Source organism: Stegostoma tigrinum, chromosome 22, assembly GCF_030684315.1.
Source record: "Stegostoma tigrinum isolate sSteTig4 chromosome 22, sSteTig4.hap1, whole genome shotgun sequence".
NCBI classification, from domain to species: domain Eukaryota; kingdom Metazoa; phylum Chordata; class Chondrichthyes; order Orectolobiformes; family Stegostomatidae; genus Stegostoma; species Stegostoma tigrinum.
The window spans coordinates 36735249-36754030 of record NC_081375.1 but is presented as its reverse complement, the minus strand read 5'-3'; the positions used below and the strand labels follow the sequence as shown (position 1 = coordinate 36754030).

Sequence of the window (18782 nt, the reverse complement as noted above, 5' to 3'; positions counted from 1 at the left end):
GCAGCATTTTCAGCTTCTGCAGGGTCAAAGCAAAATTATGGTCAGAATCGGCATTGACTATTCCTCAGCAGAACACTGGATCAGTACCTTTTACACACTGTGATGATAAAATAGTGAAGCTCAGAAGAAAGGCCCCTCAAATCATCAAGTCCACATCAGTTTTAAAAAAGCTGTTCAGTTGTCCCCCATCCTGCTCTTTCTACAAAATCCTGCAGTATTTCTTCCATTAATATGCAAAACAACCAAAATATGATGCATTTCTTAACTTCATGTCAGATGACAAGAAATCCACTTTCAGGCTTTCTTTGATGGAAGGCTATCTTCACTGCTATCAAATTGTTGTGCAGGCCAAAGAAAAATCATTATTGTTCTCTCAAAATCAAAGATTAACTACAGCTCCTTACTGGATGTTTGTTAAAGTTTTCCATGTGGGTTATGGATGTCATTGTCTAGGCCAGGACTAGAGTCCATCACTAATTGGTCTGAAAAAGGCGAGCTGACTTTGTGAACAATTGCAGTCCTTTAGGTTTAGGGACATCCGCATGGTTGTTAGGAAGGGAGTTCAAGGGTTTTGATCCAGCAAGTGACAGAACAGCAAGATATTTTCTGGCTGCAGCAGCAGCGCGAGCGGGAGCTTGGAGCAGGAGCCTGTCGGGAAGCCGATGAGTCATGGTTTTTGAATCGTTAAAAAGCTTACCTCGTGAATAGGCGAAGGGACGCTGAGCAGGAGCCGACACGGGACTGGTGAGTGAGTGAGGTAATATATTTGTGTGGTTGCGTTACCCGAAACACTAACCGGGTAGTGTCTCCCACCCATCCTCCTCCTCTAACCAAAAAAAAAATTCTGTGTGCCTGATTGGTAAGGTAACAAGTTTATTTTTTATTCTTTATTTTTAAGTCTTGGGAACTTAGAATAATGGGAACGGAGGTCAGGGCAGTTGAATGTTCCTCCTGCAGAATGTGGGAGGTAAGGGTCACCACCAGTGTCCCCGCTGACTACATCTGCGGGAAGTGCACCCAACTCCAGCTCCTGGAAAACCGCGTTAGGGAACTGGAGCTGGATAAACTTCGGATCATTTGGGAGGCAGAGGGGGTTATTGAGAGGAGTTACAGGGAGGTAGTCACTCCTCAAGTACAGGAAAAAGGCAGATGGGTTACGGTCAGGGGACGGAAAGGGAACCGGCAGGCAGTGCAAGGATCCCCTGTGGCCATTCCCCTCAACAATAAGTATACCGTTTTGGATACTGTTGGGGTGGGATGACTTACCAGGGGAAAGCAGTGAGGCACAGGTCTCTGGCACAGAGTCTGTCCCTGCTGCTCAGAAGGGAAGGGGGAAGAGGAGCAGAGAAGTAGTCATTGGGGTCTCCATAGTTAGGGGGACAGATAGGAGGTTCTGTGGGGACGAGAGAGACTCACGGTTGGTGTGTTGCCTCCCAGGTGCCAGGGTGCGTGATGTCTCTGATCGTGTTTTTGGGATCCTTAAGGGGGAGGGGGAGCAGCCCCAAGTCGTGGTCCACATTGGCACCAACGACATAGGTAGGAAGAGAGACGGGGATTTAAGGCAGAAATTCAGGGAGCTAGGATGGAAGCTGAGAGCTGGGACGAACAGAGTTGTTGTCTCTGGTTTGTTGCCCGTGCCACGTGCTAGTGAGGTGAGGAATAGGGAGAGAGAGGAGTTGAACACGTGTCTACAGGGTTGGTGCAGGAGGGAGGGTTTTGGATTCTTGGATAATTGGGGCTCTTTCTGGTGTAGGAGGGACCTCTACAAGCAAGATGGTCTTCACCTGAACCAGAGGGGTACCGATATCCTTGGGGGGAAATTTGCTAAGACTATTTGGGTGATTTAAACTAATTCAGCAGGGGGATGGGCACCAAAATTGTAGTTCGACTATAGAAAGGGGTGAGAGCAGGGTGGTCCGAAATAAAGTTACAGGGAAGCAAGATGGCACCGGCAAGCAAGAAGTTGGATTGAAGTGTGTCTACTTCAATGCCAGGAGCGTCCGGAATAAGGTGGGTGATCTTGCAGCATGGGTTAGTACCTGGGACTTTGATGTTGTGGCCATTTCGGAGACATGGATAGAGCAGGGGCAGGAATGGTTGTTGCAGGTTCCGGGATTTAGATGTTTCAGTAAGAACAGAGAAGATGGTAAAAGGGGCGGAGGTGTGGCATTGTTGGTCAAGGACAGTATTACAGTTGCAGAAAGGAGGTTTGGGCACTCGTCAACTGAGGTAGTATGGGCTGAGGTTAGAAACAGGAAAGGAGAGGTCACTCTGTTGGGAGTTTTCTATAGGCCTCCAAATAGCTCCAGAGATGTAGAGGAAAGGATAGCAAAGATGATTCTCGATAGGAGAGAGACAGGGTAGTTGTCATGGGGGACTTCAACTTTCCAGATATTGACTGGGAACACTATAGCTCGAGTACTATAGACGGGTCAATTTTTGTCCAGTGTGTGCAGGAGGGCTTCCTGACACACTATGTAGATAGGCCAACAAGGGGCGAAGCCACATTAGATTTGGTACTGGGTAATGAGCCCGGCCAGGTGTTAGATTTGGAAGTAGGTGAGCACTTTGGTGATAGCAATCACAATTCTGTTATGTTTACTTTAGTGATGGAAAGGGATAGGTGTATACCACTGGGCAAGAGTTATAGCTGGGGGAAAGGCAATTACGATGAGATTAGGCAAGATTTAGGGAGCATAGAATGGGGAAGGAAACTGCAGGGGATGGGCACATTAGAAATGTGGAGCTTATTCAAGGAAAAGCTCCTGTGTGTCCTCGATAAGTATGTACCTGTCAGGCAGGGAGGAAGCTTTAGAGCGCGGGAGCTGTGGTTAATGAATGAAGTGGAATCTCTGGTCAAGAGGAAGAAGGCTTATGTTAGGATGAGATGTGAAGGCTCAGTTAGGGCACATTAGAGAGCTCAGAAGAGCCAGGAGGAGACAGGAGAAGTTGTTGGCGGATAGGATCAGGGTAAACCCTAAGGTTTTCTATAGGTATTTAAGGAATAAAAGAATGATGAAAGTAAAATTAGGCCCAATCAAGGATAGTAGTGGTAAGTTGTGTGTGGAGTCAGATGAGATAGGGGAAGCGCTAAATGAATATTTTTCAACAGTATTCACTTTAGAAAACGACAATGTTGTCGAGGAGAATACTGAGATACAGGCTACTAGACTAGGTGGGATTGAAGGAAGAGGTATTAGAAATCCTTCAGAAGGTGAAGATAGATAAGTCCCCTGGGCCGGATGGGATTTATCCTCGGATCCTCTGGGAAGCCAGGGAGGAGATTGCCAAGCCTTTGGCATTGATCTTTAACTTGTCATTGTCTACAGGAATAGTGCCAGATGACTGGAGGATAGCAAATGTGGTTCCCCTGTTCAAGAAGGAGAGTAGAGACAACCCTGGTAATTATAGACCAGTGAGCCTTACCTCAGTTGTTGGTAAAGTGTTGGAAAAGGTTATAAGGGATAGGGTTTATAATCATCTAGAAAAGAATAAATTGATTAGGGATAGTCAGCATGGTTTTGTGAAGGGAAGGTCGTGCCTCACAAACCTTGTTGAGTTCTTTGAGAAGGTGACCAAACAGATAGATGAGAGTAAACCGGTTGATGTGGTGTATATGGATTTCAGCAAGGCGTTCGATAAGGTTCCCCACAATAGGTTATTGTACAAAATGCAGAGGAATGGAATTGTGGGAGATATAGCAGTTTGGGTCGGAAATTGGCTTGCTGAAAGAAGACAGAGGGTGGTAGTTGATGGGAAATGTTCATCCTGGAGACCAGTTACTAGTGGTGTACCGCAAGGGTCGGTGTTGGGTCCACTGCTGTTTGTCATTTTTATAAATGACTTGGATGAGGGCGTAGAAGGATGGGTTAGTAAATTTGCAGATGACACTAAGGTCGGTGGAGTTGTGGATAGTGATGAAGGATGCTGTAGGTTGTAGAGAGACATAGATAAGCAGCAGAGCTGGGCTGAGAGGTGGCAAATGGAGTTTAATGCAGACAAGTGTGAGGTGATGCACTTTGGTAGGACCTACCAGAAGGCAAAGTACAGGGATAATGTTAAGATTCTTAGCAGTGTAGATGAGCAGAGAGATCTCGGTGTCCATGTACATAGATCCTTGAAAGTTGTCACCCAGGTTGACAGGGCTGTTAAGAAGGCATACAGTGTTTTAGCTTTTATGAAGAGAGGGATCGAGTTCCAGAACCAAGAAGTTATGGTGAAGCTGTACAAAACTCTGGTGCGGCCGCACTTGGAGTATTGTGTACAGTTCTGGTCACCGCGTTAGAAGAAGGATGTGGAAGCTTTGGAAAGGGTGCAGAGGAGATTTACTAGGATGTTGCCTGGTATGGAGGGACATCTTACGAGGAAAGGCTGAGGGACTTGAGGCTGTTTTCATTAGTGAGAAGAAGGTTGAGAGGTGACTTAATTGAAACATATAAAATAATCAGAGGGTTAGATAGGGTGGATAGGGAGAGCCTTTTTCCGAGGATGGTGATGGCGAGCACGAGGGGGTATAGCTTTAAATTGAGGGGTGAAAGATATAGGACAGATGTCAGAGGTAGTTTCTTTACTCAGAGTAGTAAGGGAATGGAACGCTTTGCCTGCAACGGTAGTAGATTCGCCAACTTTAGGTACATTTAAGTCGTCATTGGACAAGCATATGGACGTACATGGAATAGTGTAGGTTAGATGGGCTTCAGATTGATATGCCAGGTCGGCACAACATCGAGGGCTGAAGGGCCTGTACTGTGCTGTAATGTTCTATAACTCCAAGCCAGGATGGTGTACGGCATGGAGAGGAAATTTGGAGCTGGCGGTGTTCATGGTCATGGGTTTGGAAGGTGCTGTTGAAGAAGCCTTGGAATCCTGGTACAGCGCAGTTAGTAGATGGTGTGCAACACTACCACTGCATTTGTGGTAATGATGCATGTCAATTTTGAAGGAGCTGGATAGAGTGGAAATCAAAGTGTGCTGTTTTGTCCGGGATGGCAATGAGCTTGTGTTGTTGCAGTTCCAGTCATCCAAGCAAATGGCAAGTATTCCATCGTATTCCTGATTTGTTGATGACAGATAGACATTGGAGACAGGAAGCAGGTTACTTGTCCCAGGCTTACTAGCCTCTGACCTGTTGTTGTTACCACAGAATTTGTATGGCTGGTTCATTGAATTTCTGGTCAATGATGACACTTCCATAATGTTGATAGTGGGGAATTCAATAATGGTGATGCCAGTGAATATCAAAAGATAATGGTTAGATTCTCAGTCCAGTTAGATCGGTGGCTACACAGCATAAGTACTATGTCCTAGAGCTGTTTTTGTTCCGAGAATCTTATGGGAGTTCAGTTTCTCCATTAGATACTGAAAGTGTTGCAAAAACAGGAATGGGACATTGCAAAGTCTTGACTGGGCAAGTCATGTAAGGATGTGGGCTATGCAGGGCAAGGATGTGGCAATGCTGTACTGTGAACATATGTTTATGTCTTACAGGTTTGACCCGGCTTCTTGGGAAGCTATTGCAAATGAAGAAATGTGGCAAGCAAGGTAACTCGGCATCTACCAGATATTGGAACTAGTGTTAGCACTGTCTTCAGTTACACACACAAATGTTAATAAACATTGCTCTTTATAATGTTCTTGTCCCTTTACCTTCATGCTCTGCTATTCCTCCTGGCTAGCTTTCTATCCTACCCCTAATTGTTGTTTTAGATTCCCTAGTGTGGAAACAGGCCCTACTGCCCTTTGGAGCATCCCACCCAAACCCATCCCCCTATAATCCACACGCCCCTGAACACTACAGGAAATTTAGCATGGCCAATCCACCTAGCCTGCACATCTTGGGACTGTGGGAGGAAACCGGATCACCCGGAGGAAACCCGCACAGACACGGGGAGAATGTGCAAACTCCGCACAGACAGTTACCCGAGACTGGAATCGAACCTGGGTCCCTGGTGCTGTGAGGCTGCAGTGCTAACCACTGAGCCACCGTGCTGCCCCTCTCAATTCAGTTGCACCCTTTCTCCTGGCAGCTTCCCCCAAAACCTATCCATCTGTCATCTCGGCTGCCTGTCTTTGGTTAGAAAGGCAAATGGTGTAACCTTATTGCATTTGAGTTGGCGTATAAATAAGTCTTACTGCAATTACATGGGGTCTTGTTGAGGCCACATCTGGAATTCTGCATGCTTTGATCTCCTTACATAATGATATATCGACCTGGGAATGATGCAATTAAAGTTGACTGTATTTTATTCCTAGGATTACTAGTTTCATGCTATAAAGAGAGATTGAGAATTAGGCCTTTACTATTTGGGTGTTAGAATGACAGAATGAACTCACCCAAAATCAGGAAATGCTCACTATCAATTTCTGATATATTACTTTGTCGTCACTATCAGAAATTATGAAATTGTAGTCTCTGTACAGTTCTCATTAAAAGATACAAGGGGCCAGCTATTTGAAACTGAAGATTTTCTTCACTGAGCGTTGTGAATCTTTCAGATACAAAAGCATGCTGACTAGGTCCACTCTTCAATCAAAAGGGCTCATGGAATGTAAGCCCTTCTTTACATCCAAAAGTCTAAAACATGAAGTAGATCAAGTTTCACTACATGTATACAGAATCCAGGTTAGCATATATTCAGAGTCACTGTACAGTTCTAAAAATGCATTTTAACTTATAATCTTAGAAATGCAGCATAATTCACTAGAATATTCAAAAGTTTCAATGGTTAGCTTACAGTGAGACATTGAATAACTTTCTTAATGCAGTATTTATGTTTTAGGATCTTAAAAACATTGAGGAGTACAATACCTTTGCTGTTTGATCAGGCGAGAAAATCCTTAACATGAGTTTTTCAATAGCATTTAGAAGTATGAAACCCCGCACAAAATCAGAAAATGCTTGCTGTTAATTTCTGACATATCACTTTGTGTTTAAGATCAAAAATGATGAAATTGCAGGTTCTTTTCAGTAAGGGTTTGTCTGATTTACTTCTGGCATTTTGTAGGATGAAGACTCCTTTCTTCTTATTTGAGTTAGCTGAAAATCCACAACAAACAGAGTCAGTCAAGGTGCAGCTCTATGTGTTTGCCTATCAAGTGAGTCACTTGTTTTAATCTGTTATCCACTTCCGAACAACAGCCATGGCTCTATTTGCCTTTCTTTCGCCTACCATCTGTCATTAACCAACAGAAGTCTTAGCTTTTTTTTTCCAATTTACAGCTACAAGTCCATTTGTCTTGTTTAGTCTAATACTAATCTTCATAAATTGCTTTCTCAGTTATACAAGGAACTCGTTATGGCAAAAACACACCCAGTTAATTGGCACAAAAATTATGCCATAGTGTGTGAGAGGATGCTGTGGCTCCCTGCACGGACTGCTGCTGGTGTGGACCCAAAATTTCTCCTGTCAGAAGCTATCAATCATTTTTCACTCTATGTGGCAAAAGCACCAGAAGACCCTCAGAAAAGTGCCATTGTTGAGGTTATCAAACACCTACAAAAGGAACAAGTAAGAGCAGGAACCAAGTAGAAGATAAGCAGTCAGACTTTGGACTAATGTTCTCCTAAGTGATGAAGGAAATTTGCCCAATTTTGTTACGCAGCAGAGAAGTATCCTTCTGAACATTTGGCAAATACTCAAAATTGACAGTTAGACCACTTAATGAAGCCAGAAAATCGACAAGTTATGCAGCTTACTTGGTTAATGAATCTAGTCTAGTTAAGTTGCATTGCATGTGGCCGAGTGGTACCTGGATGACTGGCCTCTGGTTCGCAGTTGACTGGTTTGTAGCAATTTAATGTACGTCTTATATATCTTGGGAGTACCACTAAGCAGTTGAGAATTTTACAAACATGTTCCTTGCAGTATAGCAAGTTCTGTACAGTCTACACTGGTGAAACGTCAGTATGAATTAGAATTAATAGTCTGCCATTTGATAAAGTAATGGCTGATCACCTTCATCTACTGAACTAACAAATGTCTCAAATTCCACCAGTTACCATATACTTGAATGCATTGCTCCACTGCATTAGCCGAGCCCTCTGGATTACTACTGATCCGGTGGCTTCCCAATCTGCTGGTGAATCTAGGTAATTATTGAAAAGTTAAATCCATGTTTGGTGTGGACTGGTTGGACCAAAGGGTGCGTTTCTGTGCTGTATCACTCAATGGGTAGGTCACCTGTGAAAGAAAAAAAACTGCTAGACAAAACCATGGTATAGATGTCTTTTTTTTTAAATCAGGCCCTGATGTCCAAACTTCAATTTTGCAGGGATTCTGAGGTTAAGGGCACTTTCTCCTTAGAAATTCCATTTACATTCATGTTTGAATCAAAATGGAGGTAGAATTGATAATCCTCCACAAACCCAAACTGAGTATCAGTACCTCTTGACAGCACTACTGATTATCTATCGAAAATTAAGTGAATGTATGGAATGTTTATTGACTAGATCGATTTGTTCTTTGTTTTGTGTATGAGTGCACGATTCTATCGTATCCAGTGAGTACCTCTGAGCCACAAAGCATGGGTTCCAATCTCACATGGTCCAAAGGTGTAATATCATTAAATAGCTTGATTAAAAATATCTACACAGCCATGTTCTCAATTTCAAATAAAACCTGACTCTGCCCACATTCATCTTTTGAAATGATCACTTATTTTATGAAACCTCCAAGTATTTATTTTAGTCTTATACAAGCAACAATTGAATGGATACCCATTTTTTCAAAAAAACCTAAAACTAAAAATCATGACATTGAATCCTGTTTGAGTTTAGAATCTGAACCAAATGAGAGATGAACAGGATGTGACTAATGATTTGCATCAAACCCTCTGTACTTCAATATATATGTATGATTCACATATTCCCATTTGTATAGAAATCTCAGGTCAATTTTGCACTGACTCTAACATGAGAATAAAACATATTGTGCCTCCCTTATTCAGCACACCTGTCTGGTACCCATTGTATATTCCTGTTCAGTTCTGGCCAATATAAAATTGCTGTTTAGGTCACGTAATCTGTCTGCACATGCTACATTTTGCAATTATCTAACAAGTTTTATTTAATCTGGAATAATTCAAATCAAACTTGTCAGACACTTGGGTAAAATAATCTTTTTGCTGTCAACTGGGTAAAGCATAAAAACTGAATTGTTTCACAGAAATAAGACAACTGTCTTTTTACAGGTTCTACTTGGAGGAACATTTATTGTTAAAATGCTTGGCAGCAATATAAATACTGAGATCATGAGCAGCATGTTTCACAGCACAACCGCCAGTGCTTGTCACAATACACAACCACGTGTGATCCACTAAATAGGGGTAGATGTGTTGTAATTACAAAACTATTAATCCACAGACCAAGCTGGTGTGGAGGACATAAGCTCACAGCAGGTGGTGAAATTTGAACTCCTATAAAATCTAATTATTTTAAAAACCTAAATGGTTCACTGTCCGTCAGCGACAGAAATCTGCTGTTACCTGGTCTGAACTGAGAGAGACTCCAGCCCCACAGCCATGTGGTTGACTCGATTGCCCTCTCAAATCATCCAGCGAGTCAATTGTTCCAAGGCAACTAGCATGACTGCATGTTCCATTGAAGATTAAACAAAATTCTCTGGCCTCCCTCTTGGGCCAGAGTCTGCTGTGTAACATAAATACAATCTGTATATTAAACATTTGGTTTCAGTATACTCACATTTACACCCCAGGATGCAGACATTAATGTTTTTGGAAACATTTACGTAGTACAAGAATTGGAAAATAGGAGATTTGGATTATTCCTAGGTTGGAAAGGATTTACCATGTGACTTTTTAAGAACTCCATTCAAAAAGGTCAAAAAGTTTCATTAAAAAATGTGATTGATTGAAAAGATTGATTTTGGCCAATGATAGCTGGACAAAATTAATATTGGACAGGTCTCTGTGCTAATGTTGCTTAGTAACAGCCTATGAATTTGGTACCTCATACAGTAAACTTTCAGTTGAAAAATGTTCTTTGGAGTTGTACATATTCTCTTGAAAAACAGATGGAATAAAGCTGGTGGGAGGAAAACGTTTCAGTAAGATTTTAAAACTCTGAAGGAAATCAAGTGATAAGCTCTTTTTCAACAGTAAATTTGTAAAAGGTTGCATTTTAAACAGTAGGACTGCCCTAAAATTTCCCATCTGAATGTGTTACAAAGATTTTCTATTATTTTACAATTGACAGCAACTGATCTCATCAACAGGAAGCCAAGTGAGACAAGTCAATTTGTCATCGCTGTCGTCTTAGTTTGGACCCTTTGGCCTAGAATGATGTTTATACAAAGTTTTCAAAGACCATTACACTCTAGAACAGTATAATTTGTGTGTTAAGATGAGGAGGGATAAGGTCTGCACAGTATCTTTGTTACTGACTTTTTTGTTTCGCTTTGCCACTTTTTAAAATGATGTTCTCAATAAACAAGTCATTTTGGTTGATTGAAGAAATTGAGTAAGTCATTTATATTCTAGATAGTAAAGTAATTTTGCTGATTAAATAAGACATTTACAGTTTTCGGTACTGTTCATGGAGTGGGAGGGAGGCTTAAATTCCAACACATTCCTCCCATCAGCATTGTATAAATAGAACATAACAGTACAAGCTCTTTGACCCACGATATTGTGCCAACTTATAATCCAAGATCAATCTACCCTGCATTACACTATCATCCATGTGCCTATCCAAGAGTCGCTTAAAAGTGTCTAAAGTAAATGCCTGCACTAATTCAGAGTAAGCAGCTTATCTCCATATTCATCCTCTACGGATGTAAATCCAATACTTTGTTAAATGCCTTGACTGATCCAGTTCTGTATACCATGTGCATTCCAGATCTTGACCATATTCTGTGAAAAGGTTTACGTGACGTTATCTAATCTTGCCCGACATTAGAAGTCTCTACAAAAAGATCACTTTACATTGCTAATGGACTTTTTATCTTTCACCTGTTCACCCCTTCCAACATGTCCTCGTGCTCAAGTTCTACACAGTCCTCTTCACTTCACAATACTTCCAAGTTCATCAGCAAACTTTATAGTTGTGCCCTCTACATGAAGAATCAAATATTCTTTAAGCATTATTGCTTAGTGTATTCATGTTGCTATCTTTCCTTTTCTTATTCCATGAGCTATAACTTTTTGCTCACAAATTTGTTGTGAAACCTTTTTGAAATTCACACACACATCAACAACTTGTCAACCTTCTTGCGTCGAAAAACATTTCAAGTTAAAGCTGATTTACCCTAAAAAAATCCATGCCAGCTTTCCTTAATACGTCTGCATTTGCCCTATTAATGTTGTTGCAAATAGTTATTACAAAAGATTCCCCACCACCCAAGTTAAAATGACTGTCTTAAGTTAGGGGGAAAGAATGCTGCGCTCCACCACCCACCAAACCTCCAATCCCTCTGAGTAATTTATCATGGTTAATCTACCTAATCTGCATATTCTGGACTGTGCAAGGAAACCAGACCACCTGATGGAAAACCACGCAGTCATAGGTAGAATGTGCAAAACGCATACAGGTTTCCCAACTTGAATTCAAAACAGGTCTCTGGTACCGTGAAAACAAGGTGTGGAGCTGGATGAACACAGCAGGCCAAGCAGCATCTTAGGAGCACAAAAGCTGACGTTTTGGGCCTAGACCCTTCATCAGGAAAGCTTTTCCAATGAAGGGTCTAGGCCCGAAACATCAGCTTTTGTGCTCCTAAGATGCTGCTTGGCCTGCTGTGTTCATCCAGCTCCACACTGTTACCTCGGATTCTCCAGCATCTGCTGTTCCCATTATCTCTGGTACCATGAAAGCAGCTTTGCTAACCAGAGCCACCATGCCACTTACAAGAAAAACAAGATCTTGCAGGGACTACATAGAATATCTAAAACATGTCTTGCAGGGCGATAGTTTAAGAATGAGCTGTTTCCCTTTGAAGAGAGATGATCATTTGTTCCTTTCTTTCAAAAGGTTAGTAGAATATGCAATTTTACTCCCCCAGAAAATAAGGAGATTGTCTTTAAATTTATTCAAGTCAAGGAAGATTTTTGATAGACAAAGAAGTCAAGTAACGTTAGTGGAGAATGACACCAGAGCCAGATCAGCCATGATCTTATTGAATAATGGAGCAGGACTGAATGACCAAATGGCTGACTCAGGCTAATTGCCATGTTACAGCCACATCACATTTTCCAAGTGGCAACCTTCACCTCAACCTTGTGTAGCAAACTTGCATTCACACAAAAAAGATTTAAACTTGATTAGTTCTCCCTTTTTCTAATTAATTACTTTTTCCAAATCAATCTTACTCAGTATTCTCCGCATCTTCCCATTTCATTGTTGGCAGTTGTTCCGACGTTTATTAGATAGATACCTGGGCTTGTTTCTGCTTGACTTTATAAATGAGGGGGAGACAAATTTGAAATGTACAAGATCAAGAGTGGTCTTAACCAGGTGGACATGGAAATGATGTTTCCTCTCATGGGTGAATCCAGAAGTAGGGGCGTTGTTTTAAAATCGGGGTCACCCTAAGGTTTTCTGAGCTTTGTATGATCTTTAAACTTTGCTTTGTAAGGTGGTGGAAGCAGACTCTGAATATTTTTAAGACTTAGGTAGATAAGATTTTTGAGTGGCAAGATAATGAGGAATAGATGTGCAAGTCGAAACAAACCAAGTTTGTTGTGGTATTCCTGCATGGCAGAGCAACATTGGAAGGCCAAATGGCCTAATTTGGAATCATTACCTCATGCTTCCGACACCACTGCCAAATTAATTAGAAGCCTCCCCAAGAGCATTACCCGATCACCATGCAAGATCTTAGTCCAAACTCTGTTTAGATGCAAGCCACACGGTATATGCAAGTACCATCTGCCCTGGACAGGTCCTATTATTCAAAGAACCTAAAGGACAGTGAATGAGAATGGCTTTTCTGCCACACTCACCTCCTTTACCTTCTGATTTCTATCCATATCATATGGTACTTGGAGTAATCTGCAGATTACAGTTCTGAAGTTATGCTTGCTAATTCACACTGAACTTGCCAGACAAGATGACTTCACGTCAAAGACGCAGGCAGAGAAGGAAAATATGGAGGAAAAGCTGTTTGCTGATAAAATTGAAACAGCAATTGAGGAACCAATGAAATCTTTTGTGCCACAAGATTCTGCAAAGCTAATTTGCCAAAAGGACCAAGTTTTATATCTTTCTGGAAGGACTGGTAGAGGAAAAAAAGAATGGTTCAGGAGGTTTATTTCAGCTTGAAAATTGAAAGTTGATGCTAAGCGACCAGCCAGCCTAGGAGGTGGTGGCATACCAGGTGAACCAATGTTTTCTATGCTACTGAAATCACAGCAGGAGGATAGTTCTAACAAGGTGTTTATACATGATGTAACATTTCATTAGAGATGATTTGTTAGGAAAAAATGCACATGCAGCATCATAAGAATTTCAGCCGTTACAGGCCATTTGATCCAGTAGGCTGAGCTACTGTTAATGAACTACTACTTGCTATTTTTCTTATGCCTTTGGACTTTCTTATATTATTAGAATCAAGGTAGCTTCGACAACCATATGCAATGGTATGTTCCATATTCTACGATGTTTTGCACAAAGATGGTTCTGATGTGGATATGCCAGTCTTGGACTGGGGAGGACAAGGTCAGAAATCCCATGACACCAGGTTATAGTCCAACAGGTTTATTTGGAAACTCAAGCTTCGAGCCTCGCTCCGTCTTCAGGTATTTGTGACAGAGGAGGCATCAGACACAGAATTTACATGCAAAAGATCAAAGGGTTATACAGCTGTTGAGGATGTATGAAACAGGCCTTAGATGCTGTTAAATCTTTAATCAGGTATAAAGTTTTAATTGATTAATACATATATGTAAATCCATGAATTTCTCTCAAGTCACTGCCCTGCGGGAACTAAAGGTTTTATCATTGTAAAGAAGTGACATTTTAAGTCAGACAAAGCATGTTAGGTGTGAGGCCCCATTTAGAATCTGTTTTGGTTTAGAGTCAGACTGGTTTTATTTCTAAAGTAGGAATTTATAACATGCCGCATTGACTGTCTGTAAATTGAGAGATTTTTGAACAAAATGGAACGTCTCTGCATATAAAGAGGGTTCAGAAAAGATACACCAGGATATTGCCAGAAATGGAGGGCTTAAGTTATAAAATAGGCCAGGACTTTTTCTTCCCCCATTGGAGCACATTAGTTTGAGGCTTATAAAATCCTAAGTGGCAGAGATAAGGTGAATGGCAAGGGTATTTTCCCTAAGGTAAGCGAGTTCAAAACTATGGTACCTACAATAAGGTGAGAGGAAATAATTTTAAAAAGGACGTGAGGGGCACCTTTTTTTTTTTTTACACACAGTAGTTTGTGTGGAATGAACTGCAAGAGGATGTCAGTACAGCTACAACTTGGACAAAACATTTGGATAAGAACATGAATAGGAAAGGTGTGAAGGAATATGGGCCAAACTAGGCAAGTGGGACTAGTTTCATTTGGGAACATGGTTGGCACAGACTGGTTGGACTGACAAGTCTGTTTCTATGCTGCATGACCCTATAAGTAATAAATAATTCCATTCCTGAATTCTGATTGCAGGACCATATTTCTGCCTACAGAATTAATGCCTGTATGGGCCACAACTGTTGGCTCAGGGTCTTCTGTAGCCACTTCCTCCTCCAGGAGGACAACACTATTCTGGATTCCCATCTGAACTGAAACCCTACCTACTCCTAACTACTGAATCACCTATCAGTACTGCTGTTCCAGACTTCTAACTCTGTTGTAAAGCTAAGGCACCAATGATGCAATGCACTTGGCTCTGGCTGCACTTCCTCCAGAGGAACTGAATACTAGTTATAGAGAGTAGTGTGCACTCAAAGGTCTCTCATACTACCTACCCATTTCCTCAACTATTCTTTCATCACATTGTTCAAACTGTGACAACTAAATACATGATGCCGTATTTTAACACACTACATGCATTTGAAATTAGTAGCATTTAAACATACTAGCATCATTAAGTGATCATACTAATGTGTGTGGAAATCACAGACCATTTCATTACAAGCAGTGAGAAATTTTAGCAAGTACCAGATATGCCCCTGCAATGGGGAATAGAATCCATAAAAGTCACTGACCCACTGGAACTCAGGGCCACCGAATGAGATCACTTTGCAGTCCAACAGGGAAGAAAAAAAACCAAGTGCTTTGACCCCTTTTCCATGGCTCCCCTTAAGTGGTGGAGCAGGCCTAAACGACCAAATGGCCAACTCCTGCTCCTAAACATTAAATTCCATGTTACAGCATATTTCATTTCCGTAGTGGCAACTTCCACCTGTAACTCAATCGTGTGCAACACAGTTGCATTCACGTAAAACATTAAGTGATTTGAACTTGATTAGTTCTCCCTCATTTTGAACCCACCTAACGATTTATGAGACGCACTCCACATACAGTATTCCTTCTCTCCTCCTAGCCCCGGTTTTCTCCCTACTCCCAAACATATAGTGTACACAGTATTTCTTGCTTCCTCTCCACAGTCCCTGATCGCTGGGTACCCCACACCTTTCAGCCCAATCCCCAAGTACCTCTTGCCACCCCCAAAAAGCACTTTTGCATGTTTCTTTCCCTCCCGAATGCGTAGGTGTTCCTTTTCTCCACCAGTCCAGGGTGTCTCTTTCAATTTCTGACTTCTCACCACAACTCCCCTCCTCCTCACCCAAATCCCTCATCACTCTCCCGTTCGCAGACTAAATTGCACACCTCCCCAACCCCACATCTCCCACCGCCGTGTTTCTACGGTTCGCTCCTTCCCCCGCCACCAGGCCCCGGGTGAAGGACGCGGATCAGAATCGCCTCGATACTCAGTGGCCGGGCTTTGAGCCGCAGCCTCATCTATCTGATCTGTTCATCAATTCCGCTCCGCCCGGGGCCTTTCCCGCCGCCTCCGCCCATTGCCAGCAGCTCGCGAGCGGTTTTTTCTCATCACCTCGGGCCGGGGCCCGGGCCTCCCGGCCGATCAAATAAGATCAAGAGTGTAGGAGGGAAACAGGGCGGTTCAGCCACCTCACCGTAACACACGGACGGACGCACACTCACTCACTCACACACACACTCTCTCTCTCTCCAAAACGCACACTCATTGTCGCTTTCTTTCAACCACACCTAAACACAACACTCAACTCCGCCACCACTCCCAATGAGCACGTTACCGGGAGCTCCTATCCTTTTATAATCTCGTGGATGAGCCGTTAGGTGCTGCAAGAAAAGCCCATAACTCCGGGTTTATGTCGACCTCCCAATCCGTGCGCCCCCTGCAGTGTTCCAACGGTATATGGGAGCCGGAGATAACACGCCGTAGAGCTGATGGACACAGCAGGCGAAGCAGCATCGGAGGAACCGGAAGGCTGACGTTTCAGGCCCAGACCCTCCTTCAGAAATGGGGGAGGGGAAGGGGACTCAAATAAATGGCGGGGGCGGAGGCGATGATGGAAGGTGATAAAGGAGCAGATAGGGTGGAGAGAAGACGGACAGGTCAAGGAGGTAGGGATGGAGCCAGTAAAGGTGAGTGTCGGTGGGGAGTTGGGATGGGGGTTCGTCAGTTGAGGGAAGACGCTTGGGAACTTGCAGCCCGATGGTCTCAACGTGGACTTCACACTCTTCAACATTTCCCCATCCCAAAACCAGCCCAGCTCGTCCCCGACTCCTTGAACTGTCCGTCTTCTCTCCACCTATCAGCTCCTTTATCCACCTTCCACCATCGCCTCCCCCTCTCTGTTTAGTTCAGAATTCCCTGCCCGTCCAGACATCCGAAACTTCTTGCTCGTCTGATGCTTCTTGGCCTGCTGTGTTCATCCAGCTCTACACCTTGTTATCTCAGATTCTCCAGCATCGGCAGTTCCTACTATCTCTGATATAGGAACTGGAGTCGGCCGTGAAACCCATCAAAACTGATCTGCGATTCAATCAGAACTGCTGATGTTGGGGTGAGAGATAACATTGTAGAGCTGGAGGAACACAGCAGGCCGTGCAGACCAGAGGAGCAGGAAGGCTGACGTTTCCGGCCAGTATCCCTTAAGAAATGGAGCTATTTCTGAAGAAGGGTCCCGACCCAAAACGTCAGCTTTCCTGCTCCTTTCATGCTGCCTGGCCTCGGCTCCACGTTATTATCCGCAATTCAATCAGATCGTGGCTAAATCATCTACCTCAATGTCACTCTCCCACACTACAGCTTAGTGGCTCAGTGAATAGCACTGCTGCCTCACAGTGCCAGGGGCTGTTCACGTCTGACGTTCTGTTCATGTCCGGATGGGTTTCCTCCGGGTGCTCTGGTTTCCTCCCACAGTCCAAAGATGTGCAGAAACGAAAGCAAAAATTGCTGGAAAGGCTGAGCAGGTCTGACAGCACCTGTGGGGAGAAAGCAGGTAATGTTTTGGGTTCAGTGACCCTTCGTCAGAATTATAGAAAGATGTGTGGATTAGATGAATTGGCCACGCTGAATAGCTCCTAGCATCCAGGGATGTGCAGACTGGGTGGATTAGCCATGGGAATTGCAGGGTTACCAGGCTAAGGTAGGGGTGTGTGTCTGGATCTGCGTGGGATGCTCTTTAGAGGGTCAGTGTGGACTCAATGGGTCAAATAGCCTGCTTCCACACTGTACGAATTCAATGATATCATTTGGTGGCAAGAAAGCTATTGATCTCTATCTTGAACATGTTAAATAGTTGCATTTCTACTTTGATTTTGTGTTTCTGCATTATCTAATGTCCCTTGATTTCTTCAGTATTTAAGAATCTTATCAATCCCTGCCTTAAATGGGATGGGACGCATCCAAGGATATCAATGAAAGTAGTAATGGAAATTTCAGAGACACTGGTCATTTTCTTCTCATCCTTTATCTATACAGGGATGGTGGCAAAGGACCAGAACATTGAAAATGTTAATTCCAGCAAAGTTGAAGTCTATGGAATAACAGGCAAAGTGACAGTATAGGTATGAAATTGGCCAAAATCAGGCTCACAGATTTAGTGAGCCTGAAAAATGTACTGGAAAGAGAAAACCAAGCTAACAGTGAGCAGAATACCACAGAATTCAATCAACTGAGAGTTGAAACAGGGATCAAAGATTTAAATTTAGCTAAGATATACTTCGGAGAAATGAAGCAAAAAATCACAATAGAGTTGTGAAGAACCAGAATCACAGATTAGTTATTGCACAGGAAGAGACCACTTAGCTCATCAATCTCAAGTTTCAACTGGTGCCATTCCCTTGCACTTTCCATTAGGCTCATTCATGCTTACTACTCCACATGATACCTACACTCTTGCTAGGATTGAATAAATATCAGCTTTTGTCTGATTATGTACTGATCCAATCATAACTTTGAAAACGGCATTGAATAATATCTGGACAGAAGATATTGCAGGGCTATGGGCAAGGACTGGCAAGTGTGACTAGCTAAACTGCCTTTGTAGAGTGCCATCATAGACATGTCATGTCAGATGGTCTCCTTCTGTGCTACAACCTTTCTATGGTTCGAAAACTCTTGGAATTCTGGAGCTATCCCCAAAACGTTCTTGAAGCTGGGCTTTGAATTACCTAAAAATCTCAAAACTGTAATCATAGATTTTTGTCAGATAGGAGTATTTTAAGGAATATCAAAGCAATGTAGGTGGATGGAGTTAATAAACAAATCAGCAGTTGTGATCTACCTGAATGTCAGATGATCAGGTTTGATGGTCTAAATGATTGATTCCT

The 18782-nt window shown here is 42.7% G+C and overlaps 2 protein-coding genes, 1 long non-coding RNA gene and 1 other non-coding gene across 9 annotated transcripts in view; 2 read left to right on the top strand and 2 right to left on the bottom strand.

Moving 5' to 3' along the window:
- tmem260 (transmembrane protein 260) overlaps nt 1–10457 on the top strand; it is a 45736-nt gene extending 35279 nt beyond the window's left edge. The window contains exons 14-16 of one of the 2 annotated variants that reach the window (XM_059653777.1): nt 5488–5541; nt 7005–7095; nt 10214–10457. In XM_059653777.1, the coding sequence (XP_059509760.1) occupies nt 5488–5541; nt 7005–7095; nt 10214–10276 (208 nt within the window). In that variant the 3' untranslated portion in view covers nt 10277–10457. Of the gene's footprint in view, nt 1–5487; nt 5542–7004; nt 7096–7277 lie in introns of both variants that reach the window. The other variant, XM_059653776.1, reaches the window with a different exon arrangement.
- The window catches only part of LOC125463782 (uncharacterized), a 28371-nt gene extending 12026 nt beyond the window's left edge, over nt 1–16345 (bottom strand). Inside the window, exons 1-4 of one of the 2 annotated variants that reach the window (XR_009447079.1) lie at nt 16238–16345; nt 8000–8180; nt 6809–7036; nt 6334–6574 (exon numbers count right to left, since the gene is read on the bottom strand). This is a non-coding gene — a long non-coding RNA (uncharacterized LOC125463782). Of the gene's footprint in view, nt 1–6333; nt 6575–6808; nt 7037–7999; nt 11577–16237 lie in introns of those variants that run through there. The other variant, XR_007249903.2, reaches the window with a different exon arrangement.
- Nucleotides 15867–16229, bottom strand: LOC125463892 (small Cajal body-specific RNA 2). Its single transcript, XR_007249930.2, has one exon. It is a non-coding gene; the product is annotated as a small Cajal body-specific RNA 2 (non-coding RNA).
- A 98-nt stretch (nt 16346–16443) lies between the features above and the next one.
- LOC125463490 (probable ATP-dependent RNA helicase DDX41) overlaps nt 16444–18782 on the top strand; it is a 62288-nt gene continuing 59949 nt past the window's right edge. For 3 of the 4 annotated variants that reach the window (XM_059653772.1, XM_048554785.2, XM_048554786.2), the window contains exon 1: nt 16445–16589. Coding sequence is in view for 1 of the 4 variants with exons in the window: in XM_059653774.1 (XP_059509757.1) it covers nt 16575–16589 (15 nt within the window). In the remaining 3 variants the exon portion in view is untranslated. Of the gene's footprint in view, nt 16590–18782 lie in introns of all 4 variants that reach the window. The other variant, XM_059653774.1, reaches the window with a different exon arrangement.